Source organism: Sapajus apella, unplaced genomic scaffold (genome assembly GCF_009761245.1).
Source record: "Sapajus apella isolate SASKATOON/1434 unplaced genomic scaffold, GSC_monkey_1.0 scaffold99, whole genome shotgun sequence".
Taxonomy (NCBI): Eukaryota; Metazoa; Chordata; class Mammalia; order Primates; family Cebidae; genus Sapajus; species Sapajus apella.
Window position 1 is genome coordinate 1,698,452 of NW_022437039.1, and position 18,551 is coordinate 1,717,002.

At 54.6% G+C, this 18,551-nt stretch overlaps 1 protein-coding gene and 1 long non-coding RNA gene across 10 annotated transcripts in view; one reads left to right on the top strand and one right to left on the bottom strand.

Moving 5' to 3' along the window:
- Positions 1 to 18,551, top strand: part of MGRN1 (mahogunin ring finger 1) — a 61,200-nt gene that overhangs the window by 21,757 nt on the left and 20,892 nt on the right. For 5 of the 9 annotated variants that reach the window (XM_032258012.1, XM_032258014.1, XM_032258016.1 and 2 more), the window contains exons 2-8: positions 873 to 991; positions 2,767 to 2,855; positions 3,476 to 3,622; positions 7,288 to 7,405; positions 13,859 to 13,925; positions 14,235 to 14,287; positions 16,875 to 16,922. In XM_032258012.1, coding sequence (XP_032113903.1) covers positions 873 to 991; positions 2,767 to 2,855; positions 3,476 to 3,622; positions 7,288 to 7,405; positions 13,859 to 13,925; positions 14,235 to 14,287; positions 16,875 to 16,922 — 641 coding nt within the window. The remainder of the gene's footprint in view (positions 1 to 872; positions 992 to 2,766; positions 2,856 to 3,475; positions 3,623 to 7,287; positions 7,406 to 13,858; positions 13,926 to 14,234; positions 14,288 to 16,874; positions 16,923 to 18,551) is intronic. The other 4 variants (XM_032258013.1, XM_032258015.1, XM_032258018.1 and 1 more) reach the window with 1 other exon arrangement.
- LOC116536302 lies at positions 8,636 to 17,589 on the bottom strand. The gene is made up of 3 exons (XR_004262566.1): positions 17,576 to 17,589; positions 15,460 to 15,462; positions 8,636 to 8,841 (listed from the first exon to the last, which is right to left on the bottom strand). It is a non-coding gene; the product is annotated as an uncharacterized LOC116536302 (long non-coding RNA).

Genomic DNA, 18,551 nt, shown 5'->3' on the forward strand with positions numbered 1-18,551 from the left:
CATGGTAGCTCATGCCTGTAATTCAAGCACTTTGGAGGCCAAGGTGGGTGGATCACCTGAGGTTGGGAGTTCAAGACCAGCCTAACCCACATGGTGAAACCCCGTCTTTAAAAAAAAAATGAGGAAAAAAAAAGAACCAGTCACTGGATTTAGAGCCCCTCAATCCAGCATGATCTTAACTTGATTATCTCTGCAAAGAGCCTATTTCCAAATAAGGTCACAGGCACAGATGGGGGTGGGTGTGGGGTAGGACCTGACCTAGTCTTCATAGGGAACACAGCTCAGGCCCCTACAGAAGGAAGCGGTGTTGGAGCTGGGCGCTGCTGATGGGCTGTGAGCAGTGCAGAGCTATCCAGGGAAGAGTGTTGAGGCTGGCGGCGTGCAGAGGCCAGGAGGCCACCTCGGAAGGCCCGAGGCTGGGTGGCTGGGGCAGAGAGTGCAAGGGATGCCCCCTGGCCGCCTCTCAGGTGGCACCTTTCTCAGGGCTGGGTTTGTTGGCCATCAGATGTTCCAACTAGGCTGTGTTCAGCCTCAGAGTTTATAACTGTTTCTGGGCCAGGTGCGGTGGCTTGTACCTGTAATCCCAGCACTTTGGGAGTCCGAGATGGGCAGATTACGAGATCAGGAGTTGGAGACCAGGCTGGTTAACGTGGTAGAACCCCATCTCCACTACGAATACAAAAATTAGCCTGGCATGGTGGTACGCACCTGTAATTTCAGCTACTCAGGAAGCTGAGGCAGGAGAATCACTTGAACGCAGGAGGTGGAGGTTGCAGTGAGTGGAGATCGCACCCTGCACACCAGCCTGGGTGACGGAGCGAGACTCCGTCTCAAAAGAAAAAATATGTCATCACGTTTTCATTTGTAAACAGGAAACTACTTTGCTTCACACTTTTTCATGGGAGGAGAGAAATTCGACACCCCTCACCCTGAAGGTTACCTCTTTGGAGAGAATATGGATCTGAACTTCCTGGGCAGCCGCCCGGTCCAGGTGGGTGTGGACAGGGCTGGCTCGTGGGGCTTCAGGTGGAAGGGAGGCCCCTGTCCCTAGTGGTCTGCATCCCAGCGTGAGGGCAGACAGGCACCAAATCACCCCTAAACAGGGCAGAGCTCCTGGCAGGATTCCAGTTGAGCTTGGGCATGGGCATGTGACCTGGAATGGTTTGTGTTCTGGCACTGTCCCTTAGAGGCCAGACGGCCAGGGGCAGGTCACTGAGAAACAGAGCAGCCATGTTGAACTGGTGCGTTTGGGCTGCAGGGGCTGCAGAACGTTGGGGATTTGATTCCAGGCCTCTTAGGTGACTTTCTCTTGTTTTTTTTTTTTTTTTTTTTTTTTGAGACGGAGTTTCACTCTTGTTACCCAGGCTGGAGTGCAATGGCGCGATCTTGGCTCACCGCAACCTCCGCCTCCTGGGTTCAGGCAATTCTCCTGCCTCAGCCTCCTGAGTAGCTGGGATTACAGGCACGCACCACCATGCCCAGCTAATTTTTTGTAGTTTTAGTAGAGACGGGGTTTCACCATGTTGACCAGGACGGTCTCGATCTCTTGACCTCGGGATCCACCCGCCTCGGCCTCCCAAAGTGCTGGGATTACAGGCTTGAGCCACCGCGCCCAGCAGGTGACTTTCTCTAAAAAGCAAAAGGAGTATTTACAGGCCGGGCGTTATGGCTCACACCTGTAATTCCAGCACTTTGGGAGGCTGAAGTGGGCAGAACTCCTAAAGTCAGGAGTTTAAGACCAGCCTGGTAAAATGGTGAAACCCTGTCTCTACTGAAAAATAAAAAAACAAAATTAGCTGGGCATGGTGGTGTGTGCCTCAGCTACTCGGGAGGCTGAGACAGGAGAATCACTTGAACCTGGGAGGTGGAGGTTACAGTGAGCCGAGATTGCACCACTGCATTCCAGTGAGGGCGACAGAGGGAGACTGTCATAAAAAACAAACAAAAAAACCAATATTTACTTTCCCTAGAACAGTAGGCAAGAGACATTATGGCCCAAAGTAGAGATGCAGACAGCTGGCGAACATCTTGCTCTTGTTGCCAGAGGAGGGCACATTTGAGTACAGCTGTCCATTTGTTTAGCGCACGTTGGCACCTGCTGTGTGCCTAGTGCTATTCTGGGGGATGGGGTGAAGGCAGAGCCTGCCTCCACTACCCAGTGGGGATGTAGACAGTTAACACAGGACAAATGGGTAGAAGAGAGAAAGGGCAGAAAGAGAGGCTCCACTGTAGAGGCCGTGGCTGAACTAAGCATGATAGGTGGGAAGGCAGTCCCTCCAGGAGGAGCAGAAGGCAGGGGGCCTGGGAACGGAGGAGGAGGAGGCGGCGAGAGGGTGCAGGCGTGGGGACAAGAGGCCAGAGGAGCTGGTAAATGTCAGGGGCTCTGGGGGGCTTGTGAGGCTGTGTTCCTAGGAAGCTCTGAGGATGGAATGGGTATGGCCCGAGGAAGGGGCTGAGGTTACTTGGAGCCAGTAACAGATGTGGGAAGCGTGGGAGAGCAGGGTGGGGATGGGCGGCCCGAGTGTGCCGGAATTGGGCGTTGAGGCTGCGTGGCCGGATTTGCTCAGGGTGGTTTAGTCCTGGCTGTTGCATGTGCTGGCCATGTGGCCTGTAGCTTCCATCTGTAAATGAGGACAGTGCACCTAGCACAGCCCCTCACATGGGGACGAGAGCCCAGGGATACCCATTGGGGCTGTGGCTGCTGTGCCCTGACCTGTTTTCTGTCCTCCGAGGGACTCACCTGGGGCCCTGTGGTTTCCCTCCTAGTTTCCCTACGTCACTCCTGCCCCCCACGAGCCTGTGAAGACGCTGCGGAGCCTGGTGAACATCCGCAAAGACTCCCTCCGGCTGGTGAGGTAACCTTTGCCCTGCCCCTGGGGACCCTGAGGCTCTGTGGGGCACAGCCTGGGGTGGAGGTTCTGGTTTGATGCTGGAGGAAAAGGGCAGGTGGGAGGGGCCCCAGTCTCTGTGCCCTCTCTCGAGTGGAATCAGAGGGTACCTTCGGCTGACAGAGGAAAGGGTCTGTGGAATGAGAGCCGTTCAGCCAGTGCTTCTTAGCTGTGCCACTCAGGGACATTACGCAGTGTCTGGAGGCAGCTGGGTGGGGTGCCCTGGCATCTCAGGTTGAGGCCAGGGGTGCTTCAGACTTCCTGCCACGCACAGGGTGGTCCCCACAGTCAGGAATGACCCAGCACAAGATTTCAGTAGGTTCAGAAACTGCTTAAACTGACTAAAGGCATCTGGGCTGTGTCTGAACCAAGAGTATGCACCCCCTCTTCTGTGGGCAGGAAGAAGGAGAGGCAAGCCCTGGACCTTTGGGCTTTCATATCCAAGTAGGAAACGGCCCCCATGTCAACTGAAGAAGTGGGCGGTATCCACAAAGCTGCCTACACAACCCCTCAGCCTACCAGTGCAGGGATAGCCTTCTCGAATGTGGCCGCTGACCCGCTGCCTGTCTCTCCACTGCCTTGGGTAGGTACAAAGATGACGCCGACAGCCCCACTGAGGATGGCGACAAGCCCCGGGTGCTCTACAGCCTGGAGTTCACCTTTGACGCCGATGCCCGTGTGGCCATCACCATCTACTGCCAGGCGTCGGAGGAGTTCCTGAACGGCAGGGCAGTGTGAGTCCACGGGCGGCTGGCACCAGCCAGGCTGGGGGCCCTGGACTCCCATGGGAGGCTTCTCTCTGCCTTAGCAGCCAGAGGGTGAAAAGCAAGTCGTGCTTTCTTAACATACTCCCAGGACTTTACCACGACGTGAGGGGCTTCTCCCTCCCCAGGGACTCCCCATTTCTCTGTGGGAACCAGCTGGGATCCAGTGACTTGTTTCAGTTCTGATGCTGCCTGGAGTTCGTGCAGCCCCCGCATGTGGAGGGCCCAGTCCCACAAGACTGCCCCACTTCAGATGCCGGTCATAAGCCCCCACTGTCATCTGTACTTCTCACCAACCAGCCATACATCAGGGCTCCCACGGCCCACTCCTCAGGCTTGATCAGTTGCTGGAGTGGCTCACAGGATCCAGGGAAGCACTTGGCTGATGTATGTTGGTTGATTGTAAAGGATTCAGTTGAAGAGTTTCACTGGACGAGGTGTGGGGGAAGAGGTGGGGTGCACCACCTTCCCCGTGTTCAGCAACCAGAAACTCTCCCGAAAACCCTGTATTACAGGGCCTTTTCTGGAGGTTTGATCATGTAGACAGGACTGATGAATAACTCCATCTCCAGCCCCTCTCCCCTTCCTGGAGGATGGAGCTAGGGCTGAAATTCAGTTCCAGGTTTTTTTTCTTTTTTCTTTTTTTTTGAGATGGAGTTTCCCTCTTGTTGCCCAGGCTGGAGTGCAATGGCACGATCTCCGCTCACTGCAACCTCCACTTCCTGGGTTCAAGTGATTCTCCTGCCTTAGTCTCCTGAGTAGCTGGGATTACAGACATGTGTCACCATGCCCGGGTAATTGTGTAATTTTTAGTAGAGATGGGCTTTCTCCGTGTTGGTCAGGCTGGTCTAGAACTCCTGACCTCAGGTGATCCACCCACCCTGGCCTCCCAAAGTGCTGGGATTACAGGCATGAGCCACCGTGCCCAGCCCAGGTTTTTTGTTTTGTTTTGTTTTGTTTTTTGAGACAGAGTCTCACTCTGTTGCGAGGCTGGAGTGCAGTGGCACAATCTCGGCTCACTGCAACCTCTGCCTCCCAGGTTCAAGTGATTCTTCTGCCTCAGCCTCTCTAGTAGTTGGGATTACAGGCATGTGCCACCACACCCAGCTAATGTTTTTGTATTTGTTAGTAGAGATGGGATTTTACCATGTTGGCCAGGATGGTCTTGATCTCTTGATCTGCCCACCTCGGTCTCCCAAAGTGCTGGTATTACAGGTGTGAGCCACTGCGCCCAGCTGTGGCTTGGTCTTTCTGGCAGCCAGCCCCCTCCAGGAGCCATCGAGAGTCACCTCATTGGCACAGAAGACATTCCTGTCACCCAGGAAATTCCAAAGGGTTTGGAATTCTGTGTCAGGAGCAAGGATCATAGATCAAATATGAGAACAAAAGAGGCTCCTAGAACCCCTTTCGCTCAGGAAATAACAAGGGTTTTAGAGATCCCTGTGTCAGGAACTGGGACCGGGACTAAATATTTACTTTTATTGTGTCACAATTACATATTTGCGATTTCAGAGGTTTTATTTGAGATAAGGGTCCTTCTGGCCCTTAAAGTTTGAAACCTGCAACTTGAGCAGGAGCTGGCAGGACCACCTCTAGGCTGCCAGGGCACATCTGCCCTGAGTGACTTTAGGAACAGGTAGGAGCATTTCCCCCCAACCCCCTGCCTTTCTGCATTGGAGCACACTGCTCAGCAGTCAGCTTTGCATCTGGGGATGGGTGTGGCTGAGAGCCTTGGCTTTGAGTACTATCAGGGCTGAGTGGCTCGGGGCACGTGACTGCTTGTGCCTCGGAGTCCTCAGCCGGAAATGTGGGCGGGTGGTGTGAGTAGCGGGTGATGTGTCCTGTGCACAGCCCCTTACACGACTGATGCTCATGAATGGAGTCTTAGTGCTCAGTTTGAGTGGCTGGTGGAGACGACTCAGGTGGGCCTCTTAGGGAACATTGAACCAGATGAGGCTTCCCCAGGGCTCTGGCCCTGGGCTCCTTGGCAGCCAGGGCTGCTCCTGTGGGCCAGCACTGGGGAAGGAACAGGCCCCTTCCTTTAGACTTTGTTCCTTGAGGCTCCACCTTGCCCCAGCACTTGATTATGTTTCTTTTGAGACACCCGTAATGCATGCCTGTGTGCTATGGCAGGCGTGGAATTCATGGGTATTGAAGCATTTGGAGTGACCAGGGCAGGCCCCTCTGTCCCCTCCTTGCAACCCATCGGTTGGGGTTGAGTGTGTGACCCCCCTGGGGCCTAGTGCCCTCCTCGGGGTTGGCCGACATGACGGAGGAGCTGGGTTTCTGGGGAGGAGCTTGGGGGCTGCCACAGAGAGGGTGCAGGCTAAGGTCAGATAGGACAGTGTGAGTGAGTGGCCTGCCCCTGCCCCGCCACGCCCCAGCTGTCAGGTCTTGCATGATTGTTTTGGATGGGCTTGGAGAGGGTTCTGCTGCCACCAAAAAGGCTAGAGAGAGCAGAGAGGATGCCCTGCCAGCCTGGCTGGTATCACCCTGTCCTAGACCCCTGGGGGCCAGTGGTGAGAGAAATGCCACAGTCCCCCTCTCTCAGGACCTGGCACGAGGCCTGCTTCCCCTCCCAGCAGGGATCACAGAGCAGGAGCAGCTTCAGTACCTGGAGGCCTTGCCCAGGCACCCAGACCCCATCTAGCCTGCCAGTGGTCCATCATTTGAGCGGCAGGGCAAAACTGAGGCTCAGGCAGAGGGGTGCTTCCAGGACTCCTCAGCTCACAGGAGAAGTCTGGGGTCTGCCTGAGGGCAGTGCCCTAGCTGTGCCTTTTACTGAGGCTGATCCTGGGCCTCCCCTGTAGTGCCTCCTCACACGCTGGGCTCTGGAGGCCAGGGCAGGCCTCTTCTGCCTTCGTGTGTACGAGGTGCCCGCCTCCACCCTCCCGGGGCAATCTGTGGGTCTCTGCTGGGGTGGAGCGCAGGCTGCTGGGAGCAGGCGTGAGGGCTGGGGAAGGAGCATTTTGCACTGTGTGTACTTAAGGCCTGTGTTGATTCAAAAAGCTAACAAACTCAAGCAGGGTGCATTGGCTCATGCCTGTAATCCCAGCACTTTGGGAGGCTGAGGTGGGTGGATCACTTGAGGTCAGGAGTTGATGGCCAGCCTGGCCAACATGGCGAAACCTCTTCTGTACTAAAAATACAAAAATTAGCCTGGCATGATGGCACACACCTATAATCCCAGCTACTCAGGAGGTTGAGGCAGGAGGATCACTTGAACTCGGGAGGTGGAGGTTGCAGTGAGCCGAGATGACGCCGCTGCACTCCAGCCTGGGCAACAGAGCGAGACCCTATCTCAAAGAAAAAGCAAACAAACTTAGCACCCCGTGAAGGAAAGGAAAAGCACAGCCATCTCTGGGGAGACAGCACAGGGATTGGGCAGGTGTGGGCTCTGGAAGAATTGTAGCCAGGCCTGACCTGGGCAGAGCTGCGTGGTGAGCAGAGAGGCCATGCAAGGCCCTGGAAGGGTGAAGGCCATGTGGCCATGTAGGCTGTTTCCTGTCCCCCACAAGAGAGAGTCTCCAAAATACAGGTGTCTCCAGCCCTTCCGGCTGTCAGAGTGGGAGGGATGGGCACAGGAGGGTCTTTGCTCTGCTACGTTCTCACTGCCTGCTCCCGACTCCCTGCAGATACAGCCCCAAGGGCCCCTCGCTGCAGTCCGAGACCGTCCACTACAAGAGAGGGGTGAGCCAGCAGTTCTCCCTGCCCTCCTTCAAGATCGACTTCTCGGAGTGGAAGGATGACGAGGTAATCTTGGCTGGGCTCCTTCTTGCCCTTTGCTCCTTCTCCCGAATTCTCTCTTCTTGGGGGTGGGGCCAGCGCGTCTGGGTTTTTCCGGGTTCATAAGCCCTGGGAATGGCTGCCCCAGTCTGTGTGCTCAGGTAACCTGTGGATGGACTGGAGTGAGGCCTGGGCTGTGTGCTGGCTGGGCCGGGGACCAGAGGCTGACCAGGCAGCTGCACTCAGAGGCTCGGACACTGGGCTGCTTTGGGGAAGCATGAGGAACGGGACTCCCTCCTTTGGGCTGTAGCAGCACAGGGTCTGTTCACACCAGGTGGCGTCCCTTCAAGCTTTTTACCTTTTCTTTGGTTAGAATCTTGATGCAGGTGTATTTTGAGACAGAGTCTTGCTTTGTCGCCCAGGCTGGAGTGCAGTGGCATGATCTTGGCTCACTGCAACCTCTGCCTCCCGGGTTCAAGGGATTCTCCTGCCTCTGCCTCCCAAGTAGCTGGGACTATAGGCGTATACCACCATGTCCAGCTATTTTTTTTTTTGTATTTTTAGTAGAGACAGGGTTTCACTGTGTTAACCAGGATGGTCTCATCTTCTGACCTCGTGATCTGCCTGCCTCAGCCTCCCAAAGTGCTGGGATTACAGGTGAGAGTCACCATTCCCGGCTGGAGCTACAGACATCTTTTAACGTGGTGTTTTGTAGGTTGCAGCTTGAGTGCCTGCCTTGCTAGTAGTTTTCCCTCATAGGCCCTGTTCCAGCTTTCCGTCAAAGCTGTGTGCTTCCCCCTTTGCCTGTTTCCCAGCATCCATCTGGTCTGCAGCTTGCAAAGACCCTGGTTCGGGGGCTCCTGTGTAACAGTAGTCCTTGTGGGTCCCAGGTCCAAGGCCAGGAGGAGATGTGGACCACATGCCCTCTTAAGTGAGTGGACTTACGCTGGGGCCTGTCCTGTGGCTCTCTTCCTGACCTGTACTCACTTTCCGTAAAGAGCCTCCCTTGTGTTTGCATTAAAAATAAAACAAGCCAGGTGTGGTGGCTCTTGCCTGTAATCCCAGCACTTTGGGAGGCTGAGGCAAGAGAATCGTTTGAGGCCAGGACTCTGAGACCAACCTGGGCAAAACCCTGTCTCTGAAAAATAAAAAAATTAGCTGGACGTGGTGGTGAATCCCCTGTAGTCTGAGCTACTGTGGAGGGAAGATTGCCTGAGCCTGGGAGATGGAGGCTGCAGTGAGCCATGATCGTGCCACTGTACTTCAGGCTGGGTGACAGACTGAGACCCTGTCTCAAAAGTAAAAGTACTTGGGATTGGGGGACCACCAGGTTGTCTAAGAAGGGGTCAACTGGCCCAGGTTGGGAACCGAGCAAGTCAGAACTCCCATGCTGATCCGTAATGTGATTGCGCCTGTGAATAGCCACTGCCCTCCAGCCTGGACAACATAGTGAGACCCCGTTTCTTAGCAGAAAACAAACAGTAAAATTAAACATCTCCCCAGACTCTTCGGGCGGGCAGAGTCTCTGTCCTCTCCTGGCATCACTGGCGTGGGCCCCACACCCTGCTCTCATGTTCGACTGTGGGTGCTGTGTGGCCTGTGTGCTGAGCTCTGGGGAGTGTGAGCTCGGGGTTTCCTGGGCTCCCTGTTTGTTTCATGTTCCCTGGGGCCCCTCCCCCAGTCTCTCTGGGGAACCCCAGCCTTGGTGCCCCATGAGCCGTGGGTTTACAGATGAGGTGGCTGGGGGAGGGGAGGGGTCACTGTGGCCAGCTTGCTGAGGAGTTGCGGTGCTCAGGGCCCAGAGAGAGTTGGGACCACGATGCCCCCAGTTGTCCCACCTCTGTCTTTGACTTGGCACTGGACCCACCAGGGGGCTTTTGGTAAGGGTTTGCTGAGGAAGCTGACGGCCCGTGTGCTGTGTAGCCCTGGCTGGTCAGCCACCATGGACGGCCATGCTGAGAGTCTGCGTGTCAGGGACGACTTCTGCTGTGAGGCCTTCAAGGTGGTATCCTTGTCAGGACTTATGTGGATGTGAGTGACAGAAAAACACTCGGTCTGGTTTAAGAAAAGAAAACCAGGGATTTTTTGTATAAGAGAAGGCTGGGTGGCCTGAGGTTTCTTCCAGGGCCATGCCATCAGGGTGGGGTCTCTGTTGCTTAGCCTCCCACCTCCCGCAGCTGCTCTCAGCAAGTGCCCTGCAGGCCAGCACATGGCCATCCTGCTGGGTCTAGAGGTGCTTGGAGGCCATGCGCCTTCTCTTTGTGACCCCACTTGGGGCAGGAGCCTCCCGTCCTGCAGCCAGGCCATAGAGACTTGGAGTAGGAGGGAGATGCTTTCCCGAGGAGAACCTGAGGGGCTCAGATGCTTGGCCAGGCATGGCTTAGCGTCAAGAGCACAGCTGCAAGGACAGGTCATAGGGGTGCCCAGGTTGGCTGCGCTGGCCCTGCCTAAGAGCAGGGATGACATGTGTGGAGGAGTTGGGGGCCCACTTTGGTTCTGCCCCTTTCTCTCTATAGAGTGTTGGGCCAGTTCTGCGGCTCTGGGAGTCTGGGTGTGCCCTCTGTGGGCCGGGGCTGGAAGCTGTCCCTCTCAACGTGGCCATGAGGGGTTCGTGATGCAAAGGGCTTACCCGCTGCTGCCCACCATAAACCCCAGTCTGCCAGCCAGGGAGCGGGAGAGAAGGCTACAGCCACTGCCACGCATTCCTCCCCAGACCATTAATTTTTATTCCACAGCAGCAAAGCGCAGCTGTCAGTTTCGAGTTTCTGCAGTGTGATCAGAAGGAAACACAGCTCACTCAGAGGCTCCTCAGAGCATGGGGTGGCCCACGACAGTGCTGAGGTGCTGGCTGCACAGATGCATTCCAGGCCTGGGCGGAAGCTCGGGGGTGGGCAGGAGTGCGGGGGTGGGCAAGCTCCATAGAGCTCTGACTCCTCCGTCTGGCTCTATCATCTAAAGGAGCGGCTGCTGGCGTGTGAACTCCCCCTTCCCATGCTGAATGACATCCCTTGTGGCAGCAGCGTGGGAGCGTTGCCAGGCAACCCTGGGACGATGGCTCCTGCGCAGACTCAGTGGAGTGGGCAGGAAGCGGGCTCATAAGGGGGTGATAGTCCCACAGGATCAGCCCCTGACAGTCACCTCAGACCAGGGAAGGGAGTGTCCCTCCTGGCAAGCCCAGGTTTCTGTGGTATCCCTCAGACGGCTGGGAGCTGAAGACCTGGCTATAGACAAGTGCCCTACCTCCCTGAAGCCTTTTTTTTTCTCTTTTTTTTTTTTTTTTTTTTGAGACAGGGCCTCTGTCTGTCTCCCAGGCTGGAGCACAGTGGCGCGATCACTGCTCGCTGCAGCCTCAAACTGCTGGGTTAAGCAAGGCTCGAGCAGTCCTCCCACCTTGGCCTTCCAGAGTGTTGGGATTACAGAAGCCCCCGTGTCACGTCCACCAGCCTGCCACCTTCTGATGTCTGTAGCCCAGAACTGGCCTCCTTGGCCACCTTTCTGCACCCTCCAGCCCCCTCCAGCCCCCTCCAGCCCCCTCCTGGAGGAGACTGGGTCGGCTCCTGTTGCCTGGAGACACAGGGCTTCAGGTCGCTGGTGTTGACTGTGTGCTCTGCCAGCCACAGCACTTGAAGCCTTGCGTTAGGCATGGCTTCCATTCCATTTTTCCAAATGAAGAAACTGAGGCTCAGGTGGGGCCCATTTGTAGTGAATGGTTGAGGAGCTAGACTGGACATCAGTAGCCCTGACTGGCTTTGGGCCAGTGCCCTGCCAGCTCCTGGCTCCCCCTTCCTCACTAATAGAGACCACGGCACTCACATCCTTCACAGCGCAGACCCCAGCACCAGTGTCTCAGTCCACCTCTGTCTACGTGTACATTGGTGTCCGTCCCACAGGCCATGTAGCCAGAGCCTGTGACCCTCCCTCGTGAGATGTGAAGACTAGGCCCACGTGGACTTGAGTCTCCAGGTTTGTGGTTTGTTCAGCTGATGGCTGCCTGCCCAGGGCTTCTTGTGTGGATGGGTTAGGTGTACCATTCATTCTGGTCAGAATGGATTCTTAGCTCCAGATGACAGGAAGCTGAGGTAGCCATGTGCCAGGCGCCTGTGGGTGTGGAGTCCCTGCTGGGCGGGGACATGGCTGGGAGCTGCCACATTTTCTCCTGTGTCCACGTAGCTTCCCTGGTTCGCAGTCAGGCACTTACCTGACACTGATGTTTCTCCCAGTCCCCTTCTCCTGACTGTTCTCTCTGGTGCGCTGTAACTCCTATCTCCTCGTCCATATTTTTGATAGGAAATTCAATGTGTTTCCAAATCTTAGGAAGAAACATTTCCCTCTGTTCCTTAAATAACAGTAATATTTGGCTAGGAGCAGTGACTCATGACTGTAATTCCAGCACTTTGGCAGGCTGAGGCAGGCAGATCACTTGAGGTCAGGTGTTCAAGACCAGCCTGGCCAACATGGTAAAACCCTGTCTCTACTATAAATACAGAAATTTAGCTGGATGTGTTGGGCGCCTGTAGTCCCAGCTACTTGGGAGGCTGAGGCAGGAGAATTGCTTGAACCTGGGAGGCAGAGGTTGCAGTGAGCCAAGATTGTGCCACTGCACTCCAGCCTGGGGGGCAGAGCAAGACTTGGTCTCAAAAACCAAAATAATCATAATAGTGTTATTCACAACAGCCGTAGCAATCACCATAGGCAGTGTCTCTGTGCTGGGTCTGTTGAGAGGACTTCATTTGTACTTTGTCCTGGAAACCCATGCAGTAGCTCAGTAATGACCCCATTTTACAGGGAAGGAAGCCGAGGCTCAGAGAGGTAGGAGGACCTGAGATGATGAAAGTTACCCTGGGCCACTGGGGTGGGGAAGTGTCCCCCTGCTCTGCTTCTGCTGCCCCCTTCAACAAGGGACAGCAGGGGAGGGGAGTCATCATGTGTGTCTGTTGGTTCTGAGCATCTCCATTCAGGGGCGGGTGCTTGGCCTCGGGCTCAGGGTTCCTGTGTGCAGGGCCAGAAGCAGTCCCACCTGGATGTCCATGGGGGTGTTTGCTGCAGACATGGAGGGGCCGGTCCTCTGTACGGGGGTCTTGGTCAGTGAGGCCTGTGGTCAGGCTCAGGCGTCAGGAGGCTCTGCCCCAACCCATCTGCCCTTGCCTGGGCTGGGCCTGCCAGGTGCTGCCTCTTTCATGTGTCATCCACTTTTTTTTAACACCTTTATTGTGTTATAATTCACATCTCCTACAGCTTACTCGTATTAAGTGTGCGATTTGCTGGCTTTTAGAGCATTCACCATGGTGCACCCAGCATCCATTCTTTCAGTAAATCTTTATTGAGAAATAAATGATTTTTTTCCTCCCGGAATAAACAAATGCATGTGTCCATTGCTTGCCTGTGCGAGAGTCCGAGGATGTCACAGTGACTGCAGAGGCAGGGTCCCCACGCTCCATGGAGCGAGTCAGGGAGCCTGAGGGTGGTCGGTGGCTTTCCTGGTTGCCAGGGTATGAGTCATAGAAGGCCAAGGGCCAAGTGCTTCCTGAGGCCCAGAGGACTTGGCTGGCAGGGGGCAGTGCGGGGGAGCAGGGCTCGGAGGGGATGGTGCTCTGCTGGGCTGGCTACTGGGGCCCTGGGGGCCTGGGGAAGAGGGTGGCCTTCAGCCTGTGTGCAGCCAGCGGGGGGATGAAAGCAGTAGGATGCTTCTCTTTGAACTCAGGTCAGCCTTATGGTCTCCTTCACCTGCCTTCAGTTTTTGCTGGGGCCAAGTCGGGCACCTTCGTCAGAAAGTTAACAGAGAGTCGCCCTGTCACCAGCATTTCCCCTCCGAGGCACCCACCCAGGAGAACTGAAAACTGAAAATGCTCGAGAACCCGATTCCCACTGAGCGCTGCTCACTGTAGCTAGAGTGCAGGCACAGCCTGGCATCCATCACAGAGCAGCGCACGCCCAGCGTGTGGCTGTTCACACAGCGCCTGTTACTCGGCCAGAAAAAGGAAAGCGGCACTGATACGTGCTGCAGCATGGGTGCACTTCGAAAACACACCTAGACGCAGAAAGTCACCTACTGTGCGACTCCACATAAATGACATGTCTGAAAATGGCAAATCCCTGGAGATAGGAAGCACGTGGTGGGTGGCTGCCGGGGGCTGGACGGGGAGTGTGTGGGGGCTGATGGCTGCACCTGGGGTTTCTGTTTGGGATGATGAAAAGTTCTGGAAATGGACGGTGGCACTGGCATGTCATTACAGTTGTTCTTTACTCAACACTGTTGAATCGTGGTTAAAATTGCAGATTTTGTGTTATATCTGTTTTAACATACACATAAAAAAGGTGCCAGGTCCAGCATCCGCCTTCCCTGCCATCTCGAGGCGTGTCCTCTGAGCTCTACCACCGCCTCCTGCTCCTGCCGCTCCCTCCAGCTCAGCTGCCGAGTGACTCCAGGCTTCCAGGCTTGGCTGTGTGGGTCCTGACCCTTATTGCCAACTCTCTCCTCAGCTGAACTTTGACCTGGACCGGGGCATGTTTCCAGTGGTCATCCAGGCCGTGGTGGACGAAGGAGACAGTGAGCGCATCATCTTTTGTCCTCCTGGGTGTGCGGGCTGCATGGCGAGGAAGTGCATCCTGAGGCCCTTGTCACTCGGTTGGCGGCAGGAGCACCTGCAGCAGTGATGAAGCAGGCCAGGCGTAGGGCATTGGGCTGGGGCAGCTTGGAGTCCGGGGGAGGAGGAAGGTGGGTCCCAGAACAGGTTCTGGACTCTCTGGACTCTATACAGGTCAAGCCCCGGGTGCCGCAGTCCTGCCAGAGATGGGGAGGTGAGATGCCTGGGTTGGGCAGGCCCAGACTCTGACTGCTCTGCCCTTCTCTCCCCAGCAGTGGTGGAAGTGACCGGCCATGCCCACGTGCTCTTGGCCGCCTTTGAAAAGGTAAGTGCCATCTGGTGGTCAGCTTCCTGGGGACCTGGGAGCTGGGGAGGGGGAGGTCTTTTCAGGTGAGAAGCCTGAGCAGGGGTTGGGGCTTGGTGGAGTGGCTGAGCTCGGGCCCAGAGCAGGTGGGGGCGTGCCTATGGCTTCCTGCTTTCCGGAAGTCTGGTCCCAGGGCAGAGCCACTGTCTGGAGGCTTTGCATTTGCTTCCCCCTGCCCCGCTATGTCCACTAATGGCTGTAAGCATTTTTTTTTTTTTTTTTTTTTTTTGAGACAGGGTCTCACTCTGTCACCAGGCTGGAGTTCAGTCGCATGATCTTGGCTCACTGCGGCCTCTGCCTCCTGTGTTCAAGTGATTCTCCCGTCTCAGCTTCCCGTCAGTACCTGGGAGTACAGGCATGTGCCACCACGCCTGGCTAATTTTTGTATATTTATTAGAGATAGGATTTCACCATGTTGGCCAGGCTGGTCTCAAACTCTTGACCTCAGGTGATCCACCTGCCACGGCCTCCCAAAGTGTTAGGATTACAGGCATGAGCCACTGGGCCTGGCCTCTTTTTTTTAAAAACAAAAACAAAAACAAAAACAGGATCTCTCGTTGCCCAGGCTGGAGGGCTGTGGTGTGATCTCAGCTCACTGCAGCTTTGACCTTCTGGGCTTAAGAGATCCTCCCACATCAGCTTCCTGAGTAGCTGGAACTACAGGCACGCACCACCACGTTTGGCTAATTAAAAAAAAAAAAAAATTTTGTAGAGAGTTCTCTCTGTGTTTCTGAGGCTGGTCTCAAACTCCTGGCCTCAAGTGATCCTCCCACCTTGGCCTCGCAATATGTTGGGATTACAGGCGTGAGCCACCATACCCGGCCAAGAGGTTTTTCAAATGGTACTTGAAGTGTGTCGAGGGAGAATTTTCTAGACTGAGGCCAGCCCTTTAGAACTCTTTCGAGCCTGCTGACATAGGGGCTGGGCTCCCTGTGGTAGACTGACTTCCCCATCGGATGTGAAGAGATGAGCAAGCTCACTGTCCTCGGTATCACCTGGCACGTGTCACAGAACCCCATTCCCACTGCCCCTTCTCCTACCTGGCTGTGGAACTCTGACCCTACAGGCTAGGCAGGCCTTGCTCCCTGCAGGAGGCCTTTCCTGATGCCACTCAGGAGAAACATCTCTTGTACCCACTTTATGTTCATGAGGGCAGCACTGTCCTCTTGGGTGTCACGGTGTCCTCAGAGCTGAGTTTAACACCTGGCATGGAGCAGACACTCCGGGAACACTGGCAGGATGGTCGAGGGGCTGCTGCCTGCCTGGGTTTCTGCTCACTGAGAACTTGCTGGAGGTGGTGGTATGCGTCCTTGTTTGGTGGTGCCACAGGGGCCCTGCCTCCAGTGTGCCCTGACGTTCATCAGCACTCCGCAGTTGCAGGTCTGCTTGGCACCATCCTGCAGCCCAGGAGTCAAGATGGGAAAAGGATCCCATGAGACAAGGCCAGCCTGCCTGCTGGGGGCTTCACGCTGCCTCTGGGTCCTGCTTAGCCCAGGCTCTCCATGCACCCCCAGCCCTATGTGCAGCTGCAGCCCGAGAGCCCTAAGTGCAGGGTCCAGCTCTTCCCTGTCATCTAGGTCTTTGTAGAGCACCCCAGGGCCAAGGTGTCTGTAAGCTGGGTAGAGGCCCCTTGCATCCGTCTGTCCTGTGACGAGGCTGAGTCTGTCCTCTCCTGGGTCCAGGACCATAGAGTGTGGTGATACAAGTTTCCTGGGCAGGAGGCAGCCTTCCCCGTTTTTAGCACTGGGCTCCCCAGCCTGGCCTCATCAGAAGCCACAGTGACTATTGACACATCTGCACCTCTGGCAGAGGCAAACGGTTGGTCTCTGGCAAAACGGTCCATTCTGTGCTTCCAGTTTCCCATTAGGAAACTGCTTTATTTTTCGGGGGCCAACATTCTGGAAATTTCTGTTAGAACCCACCAGCCTCACCAGAAAATTCTGAGTGCTGGTCATGGTTGACCGAGAAGGGATAATAAGTGTTGTTGTGAGGTCACCTATCTCACGCCGTGATTAACCTTGTTGAACTCTGAGTGGCGTATTTCCCTGGATACCACCGGGCGCACTTGTTCTACTTGGTTCCTGCATTTCTGGAGCTCTGCACTTTGCTGTGTGCACGTGTGTGTGTGCTCCTGCTCTGTCTTCCTAACTAAGCTGGGCCCTCGGAGAGCAGGAACTGGTGTGTCTTGATGTTTGCAGCCAGGTGCTGCTTCTTGGTGTGCAGCAGGCCCTTGTCCATCATCTGAACTTGGCCTGTTGGCCTTCACTTGAATGTGCTTGAGACCAACTTAGAAGAGATGGGTTCTGTGGGTCAGAACAGGGTTCCGGGGCTGTGTATTTAGGAGGCTTCAGATAGTTGCAAAGCCAGGCCTGAGTGCTATGTTTGGAGAAATCTTGGCACTTCAGTTTTCAAGTGGCCCCATCTTTTTTCTTTTTCTGGCTGTGGACCTGGATTGGCGAGGGCAGGGTGGCCCACCCAGGCGGCTGCACAGGGGCGCTCAGAGGCGCCAGCTTGACTGCCTTAACCTCTGTGTCTTTTTCCCCTGCAGCACATGGATGGAAGCTTCTCTGTGAAGCCTTTAAAGCAGAAGCAAATCGTAAGTCATCAGATGAAATACGGCCCATTTGATTTAAAAGACACACACTCAGGCAGATCACAAGTTCAGGAGTTCGACACCAGACTGGCCAACATGGTGAAAGTCTCTACTAAAAATATAACAAGTAGCCAGGCATGGTGGTGGGTGCCCGTAGTCGCAGCTACTTGGGAGGCTGAGGTCCGGAGAATCGCTTGAACCTAGGAGGCAGAGTTTATAATGAGCTGAGATTGTCCCACTGCACTCCAGCCTTTTGAGAGAGAAACTCTGTCCAAAAAAAAAAAAAAAACACCCTTCGTGCAATCACTCACAGATATACTCATAGGCACTCACGAACACACACATACTCATACACAGATACATTGACTTTTATAAGATACAAATACATAGCCTTTTGAGAGCAAAACTGTCTCAAAAAAGCCAGATATACATAGACAGACACACACACAGATTCAGACACACACAGACACAAACACACTTACACAGACAGACATGCCGATATACAGACATATACATAAACACACATTCACACACACATACATAGACAACATATACTCACACACATACATAGACACACAATACGTAGACACACATTCACTTGCACACATGTACACAGGCACACACACATACACACAGATACACACATATACATAGACATGTACACACACACACACCTACATAGACACACACACACACACTCTTGAGTAGTCTTCATGCACTGGTCTTCCTAGTCCACCGTGGCTGCCTTTGAAATAACTGTGCAGAGGCCAGGCACAGGCGCTCCCGCCTTTAATCCCAGCAATTTGGGAGCCTGAGGTGGGCAGATCACTTGAGCCTGGGAGTTTGATACCAGCCTGGCCAACATGCTGAGACCCCTGTCTCTACTAAAAATAAAAAAATTAGCCAGGTGTAATAATGCATGCCTGTAGTCTCAGCTACTCAGGAGGCTGAGGTAGGAGAATTGTTTGAACCCAGGAGCGGAGGTTGCAGTGAGCTGAGATCATGTCATTGTACTCCTGCCTGGGTGACAGAATAAGATTCTGTGTCAAAAAAAAAAGAGCTGTGCAAGAGCCTGTTAACTTCCCTGTAGAGCTCCAAGCTCCGGGACTTCGGGTCCCTGTCTTGGGGGAGCATGTGTATTGCGTGCCCACTGTGTAGCAGGGACTCTTGCAGGCCCTGATTTCTGTCCAGTTTGAACCATGCTGTCTGGAGCATACTGTTCAGTAAGTATGTGCTGAATAAATGGATGAGTAGAAAAAGGAAGGAAAGAGACAGGAAACAAAGGCTGCAGCTCCTTCTCTTCCTTACGAATTGTCCAGTATGTCAGTGTTGGACAGAAACTTGGCTTCACTTAATCAATACTTGAAAAGAAGGATCAAATAGCCTAGAACAAATGGAAACTAGAGACCAGTCCATCTCTTCTCTGGGGTCAGTAATCCTGGGATGCTGCATTGGGAAGTGTTACTCCAGGTGGCCTCATATGTAGGCACAGAATTTAGAGGGTGGTGTCCCCTAAACAGCAACGTTAGAGCTTGCTAATGAGACGTCCTATGCCGTGGCTAGCAGTTACCCTGTGTGTACTGCTGGGGCACATAAGACCCATTTCAAGCCACCACTTGGGAATGATTTTTG